Source organism: Rhipicephalus microplus, chromosome X (assembly GCF_043290135.1).
Source record: "Rhipicephalus microplus isolate Deutch F79 chromosome X, USDA_Rmic, whole genome shotgun sequence".
In the NCBI taxonomy this organism is placed as follows: Eukaryota; Metazoa; Arthropoda; class Arachnida; order Ixodida; family Ixodidae; genus Rhipicephalus; species Rhipicephalus microplus.
Genome location: NC_134710.1, coordinates 47,007,642 through 47,028,923, shown reverse-complemented (window position 1 = coordinate 47,028,923; position 21,282 = coordinate 47,007,642). Strand labels below are relative to the sequence as shown.

The 21,282-nt window shown below is 42.8% G+C and overlaps 1 protein-coding gene across 1 annotated transcript; it reads right to left on the bottom strand.

Moving 5' to 3' along the window:
* Positions 1-16,448: 16,448 nt before the first annotated feature.
* On the bottom strand, positions 16,449-16,883 carry LOC142775030 (uncharacterized). Its single transcript, XM_075876333.1, has one exon. It carries the CDS (start codon positions 16,881-16,883, stop codon positions 16,449-16,451), a length of 435 nt encoding a protein of 144 aa, XP_075732448.1.
* Between the last annotated feature and the right edge of the window lie 4,399 nt (positions 16,884-21,282).

The window sequence follows — 21,282 nt, the reverse complement described above, 5'->3', positions numbered from 1 at the left end:
ACTTGCCTAACTAAGACCCATTCTAATTAAGGTGGCGCCCTCTTCGAAAAAAATGTCTGGCAACGCCTCTGCCATCTGCGACCTCAGCTCACAAGGTTCTTCGCTTATAAATTACGTCTGTAGGATGGGCCCATAGCCACTCACTTACTTCCTCTCAATGCTGTTTTGATCTACAGGCGAAAACTTGGTAAGCTTCGAAAACTGATTCTTCTTCTAAGAGCTGCCGTGAAATATCCCACAGTTTGTGAATAAAGCTTAGAAGAAAAAACTGGACACTTCCTATTTCATTGAAAGCTTTGAGCACCCCCCCCCCTTCCCTTTTTTTGTGTTGAAGTTGCGTCCTCCCGACCATGGTCCTGACGATGGACATCTGCGGTACGGTCGCTAGGTCAACAGGTGCCCACTGTTATTACTTTACTTGGTCAAATGTGCCTTCAAGGTAGAGCCGAAGTGATACCTAACCCCACGGAAAAAAAAAACTAGGTGGGATGTTGGGGAAGAGGAGGTGTAGTGATTAGAAAATTTATTGGCTGGGGATTCTAACCCGTGCAAGAAATCCTGAATAGGCCACCTTTGCCATTTTACACTATTGCTGTGCGAAAAAGCGTATCGAGATTTGGAAGGGGCTGTTATCTCTAGTCACGGGACACTGCACATAATTTTCACTTACTCATGCGTTTGCACGCTGAATAATTATGAGTATTAGTGTACCCACTGATGTCTAAATATGCTACTCGAAATAATTTGTAGCAGTGCCACATTTCTGCTTTCTTAAAAAAAAATTGTGCACCTGTTTTTTCTTTGTTTTTTCACCACCTGTGCTCTTCGCTTTTAGGAATCTCCGAAATTTCATGGTCGCAAGCTTGGCAGATCCATCTTTATTTCGCAGAGTCTGTCAAATGATTTTATAGGCACAGCAAATGCTAATATAGACTTAATCATTGTTGGCTGAGTGGGGTGGTTCAAAATACCACTTTCATTGAATAGCAGTGCTCATGTTTACACGGCACAATTTAGGTGATGTCGAATGGTTTATACATATTTTGTTTCTAAAGGTAATTTTTTTCTACCGCTCAAAATTTGGTATCTAGTGATAAAAATTGCATATTTTTTCCCTGTAACCTGCTCGAAATATACAATTTAGTGCTCCAAAAGTAATATTTTGCTGCTCATAAAATTGCTCCAAGTTGTATTTCGGCTGTTGCCCCCTGATCTTGTTAAACAGTAGCCTTCAGTGACGCTCTGTTCAATAAGCAAACTAGTTTGATATTTGGACATTTTTTCGCCTTTCTTCTGGTGCCTCCGTAATCTAACATGCACCTACCAGTATGACCAATATAACTGTTGGCGCATGACTGAGAAATCTTGTACACTGCTCCTGCAACACAAGGAATGCAGGAGCTTCGGTGTTTTTGACCACATTCATCTTTATTTTTGGGTTTTGCCTTTGACCCCGAGCTTGGCGAGTGTGCAAGTGCTGCCCAGCTTCTTGTGAGCCGTACATACCACTGCTGCATCATATCTGGATGTGACACTCTTAATTGTTCGCCATCTTGTGAACAAGTCTAACAAGTGTTGTGTATTTTCATGTACTAATAAGGGCTTGTATCAATAAAGATCTTGAACGTAGGGACAGGCTAAGGCGGCTTTCATGATCTTTCTCACAGACTTCGCATTTGCTGATATGTTTAATCCATCTCGCCACCTTTTCGCAGGATGTAGTGACCGCATAATCTGGAAACCCTGCTGTTGGGAACCTCTGGATCTGAGCATAAACACTGCTCAAAACCTTGTGCACACATGACTTGCACACAGCGTCCTGTACCAGATATGCAGCCAATCAATCTTTGATCACTTTAGAATAAGCTAATGTGTAAGGCAAAAGAGGCTGTTGCGACCTGGGCCTGTACTGCCAACACAAATGCATTGGTAAGGAGTGAGACAGCTGCTCACATTGCGCATTTTTGATACATTTTCCTTTTTTTTTTTGCACCAAGCTGCTCTGAAAACATAGTAATCAAGAAAATTGCACCGAACTGCTCTGAAACAGCCTTGAAAGCTTGAATTTTGATGCCGACCTACTCTTCCGTGGGGAAAAATTGGCGAATTTGACTAATAAGACGCACCCAATTGTGTTTTTTTTTACTTTCCATCTTTATGGTGACAAAGGCTCTCATGGTGCCACCATAATCTTTAAACTTTAGCAAATATGCGTGACCCAACAAAAATATGCTGCCGTGCATTGAGCGTGCTGCTTCTACTAGCTAGGCTGTGTGTTCCAGCGCCACTGTCGGCTAGCGAAAACCACCGAGTTGGGTGGCAAGCATAGTGGGGTTGATTCTCCGGTTCTCTGTCGCGCATAGCGCGTTCCTCCAGTCACTGTGGCTTTCATGTTGACGCTGCTGCATGCGGTCACCTACAAGTACGTGTGTACTGCGAGCGAGTAACTGTACACGTGGGGTCATTTTTTTCTCTGCATCCGATGCTTCTCCCGGATGCTTTGGCACGTGCACATGTTTTCTCAAAATAGGTTCCGTGAGCGGCAGAATGTGTACAACCTATTCCCGGTTTACACCCATTAGCTATAAATTATTTAGACAGGTGAGTTCTCATTGCATTTTTTATTTAAAAAAGCCATCGCAAGTGAAATCCGCACATCATTGTCTGCAGGTAGAGAGACACACTTGGTTACATGCGAAGCCGTGGTGACAAAACAAGTGTTCAAACCATTGTAAACGATATTAAAGGGCACCTTGGCGCTTTATTCATGACTCATTAGGTATTGGAAATCACTTGGCACAGTTTTTATTACTGGCGATTCACCACTGCTTCGTTTTGTAATCGAAACTCGTAACAAGTGCTTAAAGAGGTGTCGCTGCATGCGTGCCGGCCCTGGGCTACTCGAGCTTTTGGCTTATCTCAGTTAGTGTTTTGGTCGGCGGCAGTGCGACGTCGTTTTTTTCTTTCCTTCTTTTTTGCAATAAAACCTGCCTCTCTGTGATCAGTGGTTTGTTTGTGTGGACATGAATTTTTTAACCTGTGCTGCGCGAGCACTTTACGCGAGTCACGGAGCGGCTTGGGCAGCAATCGCAAGTCGATGTATAATTGGGAGCTCTTCATCGACGGCGATGACCTATAGATATTGAAAAAATATATAACTGGCCAACTTGTGCTGTAATAATAGCGCGTGGTTGCTCGTGTGGATAGGCGTTATGAGTATCACTCGCTCATCACTGAGTGCCATATGCACGTGCTTTACGAGATAGTCTATGCAGCGAGATTTCTTGGCTCTCGCATTGCACTCTTGCAGTTGGTCCTGCCTGAGGTGGCCCCGAATGGCAGTGCAGCACGCTTTTGTTTGTCAAAAGCTCTTGACGCTACCATGTCAGGCTTTTTTTTAAGCAAACGACCACTGTTACGTCACTAAGATTCTTGTGCAATCACAATTTTTATTTCTTTTTGAGTGTGATGTGTTTTTTTAAGTGTTTCTGTGGAACCTAGCTTCCAACAAAACCTTTTTTAGATATTATTTCACGTGTTTCGAGGGTTAGATAGGTCATGTGTAGTGAAGTTCATACCTAGCGACGAAAAAGTAGTGCAGTTCATACCTAGCGACTATCTGTTCAAAAACTTGCTTCACAATCTCTTTCAATGGAGTGTGTATTATAAGCCAATTAAAATATACGCTGGTGCCCCCACGTTGCTGAACATCGGTATTTTTAGGCTTCCAGGGCAACTTAGTAAATGCTGCTAGCTGCTTTAAAATTGAAATTTTGCTGCTCCAATATCTGCTCCCAATTTAAATTCAGCCGTCTCATCCCAGTTGGAGTAAAGCGCTAGCTTTATGTCTAAAAACAGAAGGTTTAGTTCCTGCGGCAGTACTGTCGTAAATTGAAGTACGCTTCCATTCTCATTAAGGAGACGCTAAAGAGCAAAACATTTTTTTGCATATCAGTACCTGTTTTTCACAATCCGAAAAACACCTCTCTTGCCGGGACATGGTGCTCGGCAATGGAGAAAACATGCAAGAAGAAAATTTGGGTGGAGATTCCACTGAGATTGCCGTGCCAAACACAGTGACGTACGAAACATTGGAGGTGTCTACTGGGGGAGTCCCACATAGCTTCTACTCAATAAAAATGAAGTACGTTGTGTTCAGTGGGTGCTAGACCTAGCATACGATGGTTGGAAAATTTCATTGAGCCAATCTCGTGAAAATACGAGAAAGACATTTTGAAATTTGCTACCTGATGCTCATATGCAGGGGTGCAACAGCTGCGCTGATTGCGCCAATTTGATAAAATTCCTCATTTATTCGCCGAGCTATGCGAAAACCATGAAGTTTGCCGAAATTGCGCCACGCTGCACCAAAATGACCGACCAGCCTCAACATTTTGTCATTTGCCCTAATTTGAGCGAGAAATGGAAACCACTTTAGCCACTTGTAGTTTGCATCATCAATCTATGTGAGCAGACCCTAACCCTAAACCTAAGTGTAAGATGGCTGCTCATGAGGTCAAGACACTCGCGATACTCGATCGACCAGATGAAGTAACAACGCCGCGTGCCTATGGGTCTGCTGACCGCAGCAGATATTTACCCGCAGGAGGACGCAACTACAACACAAAAGATGTGTTACCGTAGCCAGCAACACTTCATAGGAAACATGAAATTTATTGTCAGCAAATGCGGCCATGGCATGCTAGGAATCATTAGGAACTAAAGCTGGAAGTGTACAAACTTTCAGCATATCGAGCTTGTACACTACCAGCTTTAGTTCATGTCGTGACCACGTCCGTTGGCATAGCAACGCCACATGCGATAGATATCCGGGGCAATTGCGAGGCCAACTGGCGCGTGCCATTATTATTTTATCTGGTCAAACGTGCCTTGCAAGCAAGCCAAAAAGTTGTGCCCTAAACCTAACCCCTTCATAAAAGAAAACAGAGGGGGGGGGGGGGGTTGTGGCTCGAAAATTTCTTGGTCTTGTTCTAACCTGTGAGAAACACCGCTTAAGCGACCTTCGCCATAGTACACAAGTGGCCTGCGAAAAATCATTATATTATTTGGAAGGGGCTTATAGTTGTAGTCTCAAGACACTGCGCAGTTTTTTCAATGACTGATGTATGTATATGCCACATATTTGTGAGAACTAATATGCTCACTGACGACTAAAAAAGTTACTGGCAAAATTATTTGGAGTACAGTATGACATCTCTGTAGCTTTAAAAAGTCAGTTTTTTTTTTCAGTTTTACGAATCTCATGGTCAGCATCTTCAGAAATCCACATTTGAATTCTCAAACAATTTGACAGGCCTGGTGACTTCTAATTTGGACCTCATCATTGTTTGCTGAGTGGGGTGATTAAAGAAAACACTACTTTGTTGAAATAGCAGTGCTCATATTCACTGTGCATGATTTAGGGAATAATGTTGAATGGCTTGCATATATATATATATATATATATATATATATATATATATATATATATATATATATATATATATATATATATATATATATATATATATATATATATATTTAAATCTAAGCCTTATTTCTCAAGCTGCTCGAAATTCGCTCTTTGCACCAAATTTGAGTTTTATGGTTCCAAAAGTAACCTTTTGCTGCTCCGAAAATTGCTCCAAATTCTAGTTCGGCAGTTGCACCCTTGGCAAATAATTAAGCACGAAATTAAAGAGTGAAACTTTGACCTTTCTTTTTATTAATTAATAATGAAATAATGACAGAGAAACTTGTAGCATTAGAGTTCTCAGACAACAGTTTGTTAATTTAAGAGAAGTCATTGTTTCTCTCTACTGTTCCGAGTATATCTAACTGCGGCCGGTGTGGAGGCGCACGCTCACTTTTTTTACGGCCTGTGTTTAGGAAAGAGGCTGCGCTTCTACCTACCGCCGCAATCTCGTTTCAAACTAACTCGCCGCCGTCCATTGGAAAAAAGGCTTGCGCACTAAAATAATGCTCAGGTTCATTTCTACTGTCGCACTTCCTGGTGGTACCATTTTCATAGAAACATGGTAGGAAGCTTATATGACGACTTGTTATGATACCTCAAGACAGGAGTAAATTGATGACTATTCCATTCTGCACGCATCTAACATTTTTCGTTCAGAAGACTCGGCCACATGATCCGTCACTAACTTGCAGACGAAAAAACAGACAACGTAATCTTTTTTTTTTCTGAGAAAAATAATTTTGGGAACGTTTACTTTGAATCCACATGCCGGCAGCCAGTGCCCATGAAAATGATAAATTTGGCACATCTTTGTTCAAGGTATCACATTTCGTGTTTATTGAATTAGGTACTTCAAAAAGGTGAAAGTAAAAGCATAATAGGGATGGTCACTATTTTTCACAAGTAGGTGTGAATAGCATTCGTAAGAACAGAAGTAGTAGCAATAGTAATAAGAATGTCAATGCAAATAATAATTGTTCAAAATAAAAACACAAAAGTTAGAAACATGAAAGTGCATGTAGTGATACAGTTCTGGCAAGTCGTCGTAGTAAATAAACATAAAAACAACCGCAAGCCCACACAATCCCAGATGCAATCTTCAGCGCCGATGAAAGAATGTGAAACATTTTCATATGCAACAAGGCTCGCCAGAGACGTAGGGGACCAATAGAATTTCAAAGAATCAGACATTGTTCCCATTAGTACTAATATATCTTCATTGCGCCTGACGAAAAAAAAGCTTTTGTTGGCAAAACTTTGTCATGATGATTTTAGGTGAAGTACCGACATTGTTTCTAAGCAGAAATGCTTTTGTGTAGGCTTGTAAACAAAGCCAGACGACATGTGATTTGATTCGTTAGCATTTTTATGCAATTAACTAGAAGAATCCGGAGAAACCTTTCAAAAGTAATTAGCGCCGATGCTTCTGCGTGACCCTTATCCACACTTTCTGGACAGGCCAGTAGCAGTGAATCTTCAATGTATGGCTCAAGAATCAGCTGTGATTATCAAGGATTTTTGTTTGAGGAAGTTATTTCACTGATATGTTTATGAAGGACGCCATAGTGGAAGGCTTTGGAAATTTTCACTATGTGGAGTTTTTTAACGTGCACTTAAATAATAAATCTAACCACGCGAGCTTCAAACATTTTCGAATTCAGCGAATAGAATGTGTTCGAGCCTTAAAAAGAGAATTTTGTGTGTGCGTCTACATATTTATTACCAAATGCATGAGTGGCAAAAAATGCAGGCTGTGCCCACACACAGTTCTACTACTCTCACCGCTTCCTACAAATGAAAAAGTAATTGGCATGAGAAAGTGACCGGGGACAGCTGATTTATATTGCAATGCGTATGCGGCAAAAGGCGTTTTGAAGAGTTGGCTCTCGACACCCTCATGCAGAGTGCGTTGTCACTGTAAAGAAACAACTATATCTTACTCGCAGCGACTGCTTAGGCCATAAAGCAGGGAGTGAGCGAGTGCCTATGGACCGGCCGTGATCTACCATTCATTCGTTACTATTGTTCCCTTCACAAATGATCAGGTAATCGTGCATGTACAGAAATACATACTGCCGAACTATCTAATATTACTCTCCTGATTCATATTGTTCGCATCACTTAAAGGAGTACCGAGACGAATTTTCAATATTTAGGAATTGTTGTTTTACAATAGAAAACGATTGGTTTCAAGAAGAGAGTTTGTGGTGCGTGGGAAAGAATCGCATAGATTTTCATTACCTCTACTTTTAAAAGACACTTTCAGTTTCGATATCAAGTGGGTGGCTTCTCCGTGACATGACAAGGCAGTGTGACGTTGCAGGAACTTGGCAATGTGCTAAGTACTAATGGCAGATAAGCGATCTGCTCGTGGTACATATAAACCATAGGTGCATTGTCCCTATTGACAATGACAGTGATTTCTGTGATTTAAGCTGCATGGAAACTCCTTTTTCCAACTCGAAGCAACCTTGTTGACTCGTCACGATAATGTCCACTCCATTTCTTGACAACACTCTGTAACGAAACCTTTAAATCAAAGTGGCTATCTTATGCGTGCTCGCTGACTATTGTGTGGTAAGTGGTAATTCTACTTGCATACTGAGGAAACTAAAAATGCCGCTTTTGCGATGTCTCAAAATTGTCTCGGTACATCTTTAAAAAACGCTAAAACAATCTTTCGTGTATTAGTCAAGAACAATTTCTAAATCCAGGAAATACCACTTGTACCGCGAAACGACGCTTGGTAAGCGAGATAACGCGCGAAAAGAAAATGTGTGTGGAGATGCTGCCTTGATCTTCTTGCACACACCCACGTGACATCATAAAATTCAAACGCGTGTACTGGGTCTTACGTAAATATTAATTCATCAAAATTAAGTACACTGTCATCTGTCGGTGTGATGGACCTTAGATACGAAGCTTCAGAAATATTCATCAAGTCAATGTTGCGCAAGTACAATCAATTCTCAAAATTTGAGCATCACGAAATTAAAAAATAAACTTCAACCCTAAATTTCTCCACTCATAATGAGCTTGTGGCATGAGAGGTCACGGTGAGCAGCATGTCAGTCTAAATTGAGACATTGGTTCTTTTTAGTGTACCTTTAAGAAAATATAGCCAACTGCTGGTGCAACACCAGTCACTGCAAACACTGCTTTGAAGCAATATTTGATTTCATTCAAGTAAAACATCAGAGGTTCACTGACATTTTAGTATTATCACTTGGTTGAACTTAGCGTTGTCGTTGAGCTCATGTTGTAGTGCCTTAACCGCAGTCATGAGTTCTATTGGGGGCATGGCGTAGCGTTATTATGATCCCTTTTTTGTGCCCGATTCAGACGCTATTGTGATAATTCTGCGGCAGAGTGATACGAAGACATGCAGTGAATTTAGCTTAGATGTCGAAGACCTGTACTACCGGGAAATGGGGTTATTTTGTGACAGATTTTTCATGTTTTTTTTCCTTGCTGAAGAATCATCAATACAAAGGCAAATGAATACTAGCAGAACGTTTTTAAAACCTTCCCTCGCACTACGGAGTGTTCTACTTATTCGCATTTTTAATACAAATGGTTCTATTGAGGTGGGGAAGTGAGGGGGGATATCGTGTGGGGCAGCTCTGTGAGAAAGTTGTTTTTGGCTGAACATGATTGGGAAAGAAAGGCTAGCACAAAGTTACACACTCAAAAGTTCCTTTGAGTTATCTACAACTGGTTTCTGTTCTAGCAACCTCACATTTGTATGAAAATTTATTTTTATATGTACATCCTAAATCAAGATGTTTTACCTCAAAGATACCTTGTTTGCCTAGTGGATTCAATTGAGTACAAAATTGCGTATTCACAGTCCGGCCACCTCCAGTTCTTTAGGGTACTCCCCATAGTGCTGATGATGTGCTTATCAGGTTTGACTTCTGTAGCTCATCCTAGGTAAAGTGGTCGTTCAAAGTTTGCTATGTCGAATTTATCTTTCTCGAAGGTTTTTTCTCCGGAACCTGCACCATTGAATCCTAAATGTTGCTAGTATAGGGAAGCAGCGCTCGAGTTTCCACGGCCACCCTGGCGATGAGAGCGCGAACTTCTCAGCTGCTCCTGCAGACGAGAGTGGCAGCTGGTAGAGATGGTGCGTGCGCGCATCGCCGTAACAAAACCAAAGGAGTGGCTACTTGTCTGGTTGGTATTGCATTTTTTTAGAGAAATATACTTCCTTAGTGCGCAGAGAGTGTTTCCGAGGGAAGATATAGCAGGGAGATAGGACAGAGCACACACTTACAACCAATTTTATTGCACAGATGGCAGGAAAATATATACTGCCAAGAGGGTGAAGAGATCACACACAGAAGAAAGGACAAATGACGGCGCATGCACCAGACCACCTTATTCCAATCCTAAAAGGACAAATTAACTGAAAAGATACCTGTCAATTTGTCGAATAATGAATACAGGTATCTTTTCAGTTAAGTTGTCACTTTAAGACTGGAATAAGGTGGTTTTGCGCATGCACCATCATTTGTTCTTTCTTCTGTGCGTGATCTCCTCGCCCTCTTGACCGTATATATATTCCTACCATCTGTACAATAAAATTGGTTCTAAGTGTGCGCTCTGTCCTATCTATCTGCTATATCTTCTTTTTTCGATGGAGGCGGAAATTATGTAGGCCCGTGTGCTTAGATTTGGGTGCACGTTAAAGAACCCCAGAGGGTCGAAATTTCCGGAGCCCTCCACTCGCGAAACCACCAATCATATGGTAATTTCGGGACGTTAAACCCCACATATAAATCAATGCTACACCTTACTTCTGAAACGTTCCCTGCGCACTAAGAAAATATCTTTCTCTCTCAAAAAAAAAAACCAAAGCGCACTGGCGGTACTGCTGCGTACTCAAGTTCAACAGTATGTAAAAAGAAGGACGTGTAGAGGAAAGAAAGAACGTAGAAAGAAGAAGCAGCGTTGCATCCAAACGGTCAGCCTAGCAAAATTCTGCCCTCGCTTCCCTTTCTAGTTCTGCCGGGCTCGTTTTTAAACCGGATGGCACGTGTATCCTATATTCATTCGATAGTGAAGACGGCTACCAGTGGAAACCAGGGCAAAACAGTCGAATTTAGTGTTCTTCCGGAAATAATACGAGCATATGATGCAACAAACGGCATTGTAATTTTTTTATCTGGCCCGCTGAGCGTTAAGTAGTGAACTTCAAGACTAACAAAGTTTCCATGCGTCCGTCCATTTGACCATCACCCCCAAACACTTATCTGATGCCACTGCGTGTAGTGAACGAAACGATAGGCAGGTAGTCTTTTTTTTTTTTGTAAACAGTTGCGTGTAATGGAAAGCTGCGTTGCCCACAACACTTGTGCAAGGCCACGTTCATATGCCTCTGAAGTGTTATAAAATATACTGTCGTGGTGAAACCTCCATGCCGATGTGCCTCGGTTTAACTTAATTTTTGCAAACGACAAGGTTCTTGTTATGAACAAAGTGGACTACTCAACGCTTAGCTTTATGGAGCCAGCCAATTCGTTAAGTGTTTTTCTCACTTGCTGCCGTGGCTAAGTAACACCGGAATTTATGCGTTCCTATAGAACTATCAAATGTCTTCGATGTTTACTTGTTGTTTAGTTCACCTAACACACAGTTTCAGTTTTTTCCGCTTGCATCTGTCGGCCTAAAATAAACATGCCTGCTCAACATCGATAATTGCTAGGCTTTAATGTGCCAACAAGATATCATTCAGAGGTACGCTGTAGGGTGCGTACCAAGATTGTGACCGCTCGGGGTTGTCCTATGCGCACATATCTTTTGGTTCACGGGTGTTCTTTTTATATTTCGTCTCCATCTAAGTGCAGCCACTGTGGTCGGAGATCCATCCCGCACTATCAAGCATGAGACTGCGACACCACCCGTGCAATGCTGTCACAGTGGTTTGCTTGATCAGCGTCCACGCACATACATACCCCAGACAGGGTGTACATATGCCGCCAGAAAAAATAAAACGATGCGTAGCCCCTACTTAATAGTTTTTTTACTGCAGAAGGGGGCAGTGTAGTTGCGTCACCGCACGGGCATATAAGCCGGTACTATCATAGCACAAAATCCCAACCAGAAAATGATCACAAGGCAGTTTCAATCACTGCACAACAGTCTCTTCGATATCACATGCATAGATGCAGTCCACTTTGCAGAGCATCTCTCCGTTTTTAAGTGTCTTTTATGTGAGAGTACCCTTCAGACAGTTTTTTTAAACCACAGTGCAGTATTACTGACGCAATGGTTTTTAGAGCGGTTAGTTTCAAAATGAAGCACGGCAGCGCCACAAGAGCGCGCTCTCCCTGCAGCCGGTCGTCTGGGCGCGAATGGCTGAGTTGTGTCGCGACTCTCTGCCAAGTGCTGTTTTCTGCTGAGCCACCTATCCAGTCCTGGTCTTCTATGAAACCAAGACTTCGGATCAATGCAAGTCTCAAAAAGCACGCGAGATTTCGGAGGTTTATTTAATGCGAAAAGAACAACATAGAAAACCACATCAGCACATCTTTCATAGAATTTGGAGATACCATTTTAAAATTATTACAGGACTTTGCAATAATACACAAGTGTCACTGCTGAAATAAGAATTGCACAAATTCTTTCATTTTGTGTTGTCTGTCTGATGGTCAGTCATCCTTTTGTGCAGTATTAGCTCATGTGTGCCCAAGAATAATTCAGTGTTGAAAGTTCGTGTGGTCGTCTGTCTTGTTGTCCTGTTATAAATTATTACAGCCATAGGATATAGGTGCAGACTAGTTCACCAGGCTTGCAACCCTGTTGGTCATGTTTCAAAATCCTGAAAGACCTTGTGTTTGTTTGTAGATTGGTCAAACAAGCTAGTTTTAATCAACTTTCAATGAAACCTTTTCCTAAATAATTTTAACTGTGGCAGATTTTTTTTGCATAATGACTGTTGAAGTATTTGTTCATTTCTTTACAAAATGGTCACATTGCATTTGATCTGGATGGTTCATTATAACGTCTGCTGTCATTGTTTTTTCTTGTTTTAGCTTGCATCCATGTTTTACTGCAGTGCTTAGAACTTATTTTGAGGTGTTTATTTCTATTCACGTATGCAGGTGTTTGAAAATGCTCAGCCTTTCATCAAAACGCGGCTGTTGAAGTTTGTTGCCCTCGATGGAGCTTAGGAAAGGCACTTCACACATGTGTTCATAGATTTGCAGCCCGATTGCTGCTGCACCTCAGAGGAGGGATCTGCGACAGCCTGTGATGGTTGGTTTCCTGCCCGATCGCTGCTTGCAGGACCCTTGGTAGCCCACCGTCATTGCCTAATCTCCTGCTGCAGCCTCTAAATTATCGCCCCACCTCTGCTACATCGGCCAGCCCAATGCCCATAGAGCCTTACTGAACTAGCCTCCTAGTTTGGGCTGCACTACAGAACAGCAGTAACTTGAAAAGCTGAACTGAAAAATAAATGCTTTGACTTGGTATGTTTAAAAATAAAGTTACAAAAATTGTGTTCTGGTATTCTTATTTAAAGATTGCTTGTGTGCGGAATATTTGCACCGAGCAGTTATCTTAGGTAATTTTATTTAGCTAATACTGAGTGGACCAGCCAATGTTACAATTTCTTGCAAAACTGAGAAGGAATGTGTAGAGAAAACTACACAGTAACTAAGCTTGTGCAGTCTTATGGTCTACATGTGAGGAGGGTGATAGGCAATGCAAGAAAAAAAGCAAAAATGGACGATTTAGTGGAATCGTGTTGTGTTTCTACACTAGTCATCCAGTGGTAAGTCGCCTTGGTCTATACTACACCGTGAAGCTCGTACGGGGCTGCTATAAGCTCCTAGGGGAATTTCTGGAGGCGTAATGCAAAGTTGACCTGCTAAGAAATGCCAGTAGTAAAAAGCCCACATAATAACGGTGAAATATTGGCAAGCCAATGGTAGCCGATATTTGTCGTAAAGCGAATGCTGGCGTAATAATGCCATTTATGGCAAAAAAATGGCCCGAGATTGGTCCTATGCTGGATGTATGTTGGCAACTACGTCAGTAAAAGGACGGGCCTTCATTGGCATGTGTAGAGTGGGCCGGCGTCGGCTGCATATTGGCAAATGGATCGGTGGAACGTCGGGTTCAGGTCGACTTGAACATCGGTCCTACATCGTAGGATGTTGCACTTGGCCGGGATGCCAAACTTGGGCCAATATTGCGGCCGACGTTAGCCGATGCGGGTCAAAGATTGGTTCAACGCCGGTGTGCTGCCTGGGGTCGTGGCAGAATACATATTATCAGTTAACAGCTTAGCCCCATCTAAACACATCTAGGACAAGGTGAAGAAATTTAAAGGAGAATACTCATTATGCATAGTACCACTCAAGACATCTCAAAACACACAAATAACATTACTAGTGCAGACTAATCTATGAGGCGAACACTTTTATAACATTTCAAACTCAGCTAACTATGAAAACGCGTTCCTAATATACAAGAAATCTGCTGAAAAGCGGAGAGTGCAAGCGGCAAATTCCTCAAATCAACACTACAATCCTGTGATCACCCTACAGGAACCTTATAGGCTACTTTCCGCCGGCAATAAAACAGTAACAGGCAGTGACCGTGTACACTACACAATGCTGGCGCACCTATCCCGACCATCGGTGGAACCACTACTCCATTTCTTTAACAAAATATGGAACTCTGGCGCAATGCCTGAAGATTGGAAAAATGTAATAGTTATACCTCTCATGAAATGTGGTAAATCTCCAACCTGCCCAAGTAGCTACAGGCCCATTGGGTCAACAAGTAGCCTTGGGAACGCATACGAGTGTATCTAAAACATAAGACTTACTTTATTTCCAGAATCTAGACACCATCTAAGCTCGCACCTACGTGGATACGAAAAGGGTTGTTTCACCACGGACCACCTCGTCAGACTAGAATACGAAACGCGAGGGGCATTTCGACATAAACAACACTGTCTCGCGGTCTTTTTTTACTTGAACAATACATGTGATATCACTTTGCGATATGGGATTCTAAGAGATCTTGCTGACTTGGGCATCTGCGGAAGAATGTTACTGCCTGTGTGAATTTCTTTCAATTGGGACATTTGAGGTACGTCTGGTAACCATTCTCTGACGAATATTTGTCCAAGAAAATGGTGTACCACAGGGTTGTATACTCAGCGCTAATATTGTATTATTCAAAATGAACTTCAATAATTAGCTCATATCATCCACGATCATGCACTCTATCTACGTCGATGATATTCAAGATGCCTGTTTTGCATCCAGCCTATCAACCTGTGAGAGGCAGCATCAAGAAACAACAATAGGCTTACGAAATGGGCTGACCGAAAGGGTTTTGAAGTTTCTTCCAAAAAAAAAAAACTACCGCTGTTCAATTTATACAAAAAAGACTACTTTTCGTGACCCAGTTCTTACGCTAAAAACAATAAAATGCCTGTAAAACAGGAATAAATATTCCTAGGAATTACATTCGACAGAAAACTCAACTTTCTATACCACATGAACACAACAGAAGACAAACCAATACGCAAAAAATGCCAAAACCTGCTATCAGTTACACATAAGCTAATCGATTGCCCCGCTATTGAAACACAGAGAAAAATATTTTAGTGCACTATACAAGCAACACGTACCTTTACACCCATCTCTACTGCGGAAATGTTGTAGGCCCGAGTACTCTAATTTGCGTTAAGGATAAACAACTCCTGGTGGTCGAAATTTCCGGCGCCCTACACTACGGCCTCTATCATAATCGTATGGTGGTTTTGGGACGTTAAACCTCACAACTCAATCAATCAATCAACCTATCTCTACTCCTAGGAGATTGTTCTTTAGCAACAGTGCGTGATGTGATAAACTTCACGAAAGAATGCTAATTTCTAAATAATAATAAAGCTTCATCATCTGAATGCCCACTTCGAAACACCTTGTGTCTGGCGCAGCATAGCCTCAGTTATTTTTGCGCCACAAGAAACCGAATGAACTAATAAAATTTTGTAATAAGTTCAGCTTGCGGAACGACCGTGAGCGCGCTATAAACGTAGCATGTAGGCATGTTTTACATGACACGCATATCATGCTTACCATGTTTTACCATGTCTTTTACTTTCATCGTCCCTTTGCGTCAAATTATATGAAACTTGGTATAAGTAAACCTAGCAAAACGACCGCGAGCGCATCATGAGTGTGCTATGTTGTCATGTTCTCACATGGCAAGCATGTGATGATTATCATGTTTGCACCGGTCCTATACTTTTGTCATTCATTCGCGTCACGTAATACCTAATTTTAATATATGTACCTAGCCAAACGGCCGCGAGTGCATCATGAGCGTGGCGTGTAGACATAAGTTACCTATCATAATTGTTATTTTTTTTGTTATTTTTATTTTATAGATAGATAGATAAATAGACAGACAGACAGACAGACAGACAGACAGACAGACAGACAGACAGACAGACAGACAGACAGACAGACAGACAGACAGACAGACAGACAGACAGACAGACAGACAGATAGATAGATAGATAGATAGATAGATAGATAGATAGATAGATAGATAGATAGATAGATAGATAGATAGATAGATAGATAGATAGATAGATAGATAGATAGATAGATAGATAGATAGATAGATAGATAGATAGATAGATAGATAGATAGATAGATAGATAGATAGATAGATAGATAGATAGATAGATAGATAGATAGATAGATAGATAGATAGATAGATAGATAGATAGATAGATAGATAGATAGATAGATAGATAGATAGATAGATAGATAGATAGATAGACGCTCAAAGTCACCGAATTTCGCTAGCAAATGCTTTGCATTTAATAAGAGGCGATTACGCTTCTCAATTCTCCGTACGTAAAATTGACAGAAAAAGGTCAGGCGAGGAAACGTTTATTTTACACAGCTACCGCTAAGGAGGGCATCCGTGGATGCTAGCCAGAAGATTGACTAGGTCCGGCTCCGTTCTCGCTGTTTTCAGCATCCTGTGGCGGTTGTCCAGCAGCTGTCTTTCTCGGCTGATACTCCTGCAGGAAGTGTGGCACCACGCCACCCTCGTTTATGGTAACGGCAACGAGCAGCTTCTCGAAGTCCTTGTGACTGCGAACTGCAAGCTGGATGTGCCTCGGCTTGATGCGAGTCTCACGCTGTTCGCCAGCTTCGTTAACCGCCAGCTTCAACACCTCCGCAGTGAGATACTGTAGAACAGCTGAGAGGAAAATAGGAGCCTTCTCGCTGATTTTACGCGCGTACCGTCCGTCGCTCAACAGCTGACGAATCCGACCAACCGGGAAGATAAGACCGGCCCTTGAGGATACAGACTTGCCGTTCTTTGTCGATGCTGTCCCCCTTTGCGTACTGGTGGCCATTTGTGATAATCCTCCTGATTACGAGCGTCCAGTTGGTGTCGAGAGAACGTCTAACGTTGATTTTTGGTGCAGCGCCCTCGTTTGTCTGGTGCGCAAACCAGAGAGCACGCGACCGCAAGCGAAGAAAATGAATACGGCGCTAATAGATTCAGTTGCAGTCAGGATAATAACTATTCTGTCTGGTCTGAATGGCACGCTTATTGCAACTTTTAGTTTCACGTACATTATTTTTCTCGTGAAGATTCAATCTAGATGATGCGTAACTCGTAACATCAGTATTTGGCTTGACCCCCAGAATGGGTATGAGCCATATTTAAGGCGCCATCATCATCATAAAATTATAGGCCCGAAAATCCTTTATTGTAATTCAAGAGTGTGATAAAATGTAAGACACATATCCCAGATTGATCGAATTAGTTAGGCACAGCTATCTGATCAGATGGAAAATTGAAAACTTCATTATTGCAATGCGCACTTATTTTCTTTCGCTTCGTTTCTCTTTTTTGCTATTTGCTCACAGGGACGTGTGTGTCAGCAGGCGTTTGGTGCGTAGCAAACCATGGACCTAATCTAACGGGGGGGGGGGGGGGGGGTCGACTCTTTCCCAAGCCTAGCTGTGCGTTGCTCAGCCTCAGCTGTCTCCGGGGGAAACAGGATTCTGGGGGTTGAGGCGACGTTGAGTGATAAGATTTTTAAGGCCTCCCGGCAAAGGCAGCACACCTCATTGGCTCCAGCTTCACGTAGACAGAATCCCTGGGCTGACCCTCCCAGGGGAAACCAGCAGTCACATTTTCTCACCTCTTGGTCTCCTACATTTTTGTTTTTCTTACTTTGTTATCTTCCCTGTCTATTTCTTTCTTCTGTTTACTTCCAACTTTCCTGGCGACAAGGGTTAACCTTATGCAAATAGCCTTTCTTGGTCTAGGCGCATTGGGTTATGGTATTGTTGTACGGCTGACGTCGGCAAGCTTTCGGCATCCGAAAACTTGCACGTCAGCTTATTACGAGCTGGCAGCTGTCCAATCATCTTTGGTATAAAACCTAAAGGCACCGAGTCTGTCAGTACGAACCCTTAGCTAATGAATTAAGGAAAGAAGAATGTACTCAAGGGCTCGTTTTTCCGTGTTTCGCACAAAATCAACGAGATTTAATAGGCAGTAATGCCAAAGAAAGTATCCCAATAAATTGTCATTGAGAAAAACAATTGTTTGCCACAGACGCTATGATAAAGCCTCTTCCAACAATTTTTCTGGAAGTGTGTCAATGTCAATAAAGCATATGACATTGAAGTAGCGGGCAAAGTAGAGTGGAAAAATCACAACCTTTTGAGAGCAAACATCACTCTGATCACCCACAGCAGCTCTGGGCACGGCAAAAATACAAGCATGGTGTCCAACGTGTTCGTATTTACATGTTTGCAGGTGCCGTTTATGCTCACTGCTGCGTATCCAATTTCAACCGCCGCCGCATTCAGCAAGACGGAACAGCATCAGCTTCCGTTTTCAAGGTATCTGCATATGTTGTTGACACCACGCTTGTGACCACGGTTAGCGAAGACGCCTGCATCAGAAGCATCTACCAATCATCGACAACCACACCATGAACCACTGCCTACTTACCTGGCCCGGCGGACGCCAACTGGCTCAGTTATGGGCACGGCACGAATACAACCATGGTGTTCAACGTGTTTATATTTGCCTGGTTGCAGGGTAGGCACTACACTTTGTCATTTAGAAGTAATTTTTGTCACTAATAGTCGTGTCGTGCCCCCATACTCTTGCACTGATTTTTCGTGATTGCTGGTTTGTATTTCTCAGGCTTGTCACAAGTGGTGATGTCGAGTCGAATCTGGGCCCAAGCTCGACTTCAGATGACAAATTTGAGCAGAATTTACAAACTTTGAAAGAGCACTCGAAGACGTTAGCTGATATTAAACAAAACCAGAGAGCAGTCCAAAAGGAAGTAAAAAAAAAAATGACTCTGCCATGAAAATATTTAGGACCGCATATATAAACTTGAGTCCTTGAGTCGAGTCTTTCTAAAATTGATGACGCACACCAAATAGGAGGTTGACGATATGCGAATTAGGCGGTGACGCAATAATCTTTTTATTTTCAGCCTGTGCGAGCAAGATAAGGAAACGGAAGAAGACCTAACCAAAGTGGCACGGGACAAGATTTTTTTCATAATCCTTTTATCGCCTAACATTGTAGAGCAGATGCACCGAATAGGGAAAAAACCGTCAAGTGCACAAGCGGTTATTCTTCGCTATACGACTTCAAGGAAAAGCAGGAAACTATGCGAAACTGCTAAAAATTGAAGGGCATGCGCATCTCAATCAGTGATTAGTTTTTGAAAACGCGTGCTACCTCGAAGGAAGAATCTTTGGGAAAGCGCCAAAGAAGAGAAGTCGAGTGAAAATTGGGTGCGCCTAGTTTATAAGCTTTGCGTAGATGGCAGGGTGTATTATTGGGACGATTCCTCTGATTCCCGCAAAGAGTGCTGAAATGCTCGTTCTTATGAGAAGGGCATGGCCTCGGACAGCAGTAGAATTTTTCCTTACAAGCTAACAGTTATCGTTATTATAGAAAACGTGCGGAACCTACAGGTGGCACGCTAATGCAGTGCGCCAGCGCACCGTCAGCGCCACGAGTGGCCACTGAGTTGTTAACTGACGTGATACGCATTCTCGTCTCCCCTTCTGCTGCGCCCGCGTTCTGCGGACGTGCGTGCGCGCGATGGCTACTGGTATTATAAAGCGCGCCGGCTTCAAGAAAGTAAAGAGCGCAGGGTTTTTCAGAGCCTCGAACGAAGAGAAAGGAGGCAAATTATGCCGCAGCAGGCACGTTTTTGACGTGACTGACGAGACCACAGTCGGACAGAGTATATTGAAAGAGCGGTGTGTGCGACAAGCCAACGTGAACCAGGAAGGATACGCCGTCATCATCGAGGTTTGTGCGAACGCTTTTTCATCATTTTACCTGCTTATTACCGAGCAAACGATTCCATTAACGTGAGACGTGTGCTGTAGCGTGATGTCTTGAGGGCAACCGAGTGCGATCGGCGCTAGTACGTACAATCGCCTCCCGTCTCGCATTTAGTGATGCCGTAACGATTGTTCGAACCTTACTATGCTGCAGTTCTGTTTGTGGACATTGCCCGGGCTGCATGAGTGATTGAGTAAATTTGTTACGTGTCATCTTTGCAAGTGATATCTTAGCCGTCGCGTAGCATAAATAAAAACAGCGTGGCGTGGCACCGCTTGCATGCGCAGCGCTGTCAAGGCGCAAATGAGATACAGGTGCATTAAAAGATTCGCGCGGTCACCTGTGCATTGTGCCACACATCCGGCTCTTCTTCTTTACCGTTGCCGTTTAAGAACTATGCTGTTTGCTTATACGTAGGGCGTGTGAGTAACAATTTTTACCTGCGAATGAGCGTGAATGAATAATGCTCGCCTTTAGGCACGTATTAAACTGTCTGAACTACGGTCCGCATAACAGTAACGCACGTACAGCCAAGCGACGGCGTCCAGTAAATTGTATGGTCATCGCCGTGAACTGCGAGATAACTGCTGGTTGATGTAACTTTAAGTGCACGCGCTCTGTAATATGCATGTGTGTACTTTTCAGCATTAATTACTTAAGACAGGTAACACCAAAAACGCGTCTTTTTCAATCGCACTGCCCGTAGGCCGGGTGTAACTTGAGTATTCCCTTTTTCAGCTTGATGCAACTAGGCTGATCACCAGAGCTCACTGCAACTGTGCTCACCCCTTTGCCGGCCGCCACTCGGTTCCGTTTGCACTGTGAAAACACCGGTTCGCTTGCGTGGGGCGTAAATTCAAATCGAACTAGCAAGAACACGTACTCCGTAACCATGCACAGGATCACTCACTTCACACGGCGTACGCTGCGAATCCACCGTTCCCGCTGGTCTACGAGGCATTGTCGCCCCGGAAAACTGAAGAACTTTGTTCCAGGAGGGCATTTCTTGTAGCTATTAGCGCAGTTGACGACGCAGCAATTCATGCGCGACATTGGAAAGCTCCTTGACCAGCGTGACACGGCTTGGCTCGTGGAGCGGTTGCTGCACGTATCACGCTACTTCATTTCGTTCCCTTCCACGCAGTGGCGCCACCGGCTCAATGCACGTTCCCGATAGCACGCAGAATTTCTAACAAGTCGTCACTTTTTGAGGCTGTGCTTTTCAAATATGATTCGGATGTTGTAGCAGTGACACAAATCTGGTTAGGTGAATAAGTTGAGAATACCGAATTCCTGCCTCCGAATTATTTAGCCTGTCACAAAGACCGAGGATCCAGGGAAGAAGGTGTCGCTACTATATACAAAACTTCAGTTAATGGTGCCGAAATATATAACCCGTTAAAATTATAATG

What these genes read in the sequence shown, in the direction of transcription:
- LOC142775030 (XM_075876333.1), bottom strand. Translation starts at nt 16,883, where the DNA reads ATGGCCACCAGTACGCAAAGGGGGACAGCATCGACAAAGAACGGCAAG.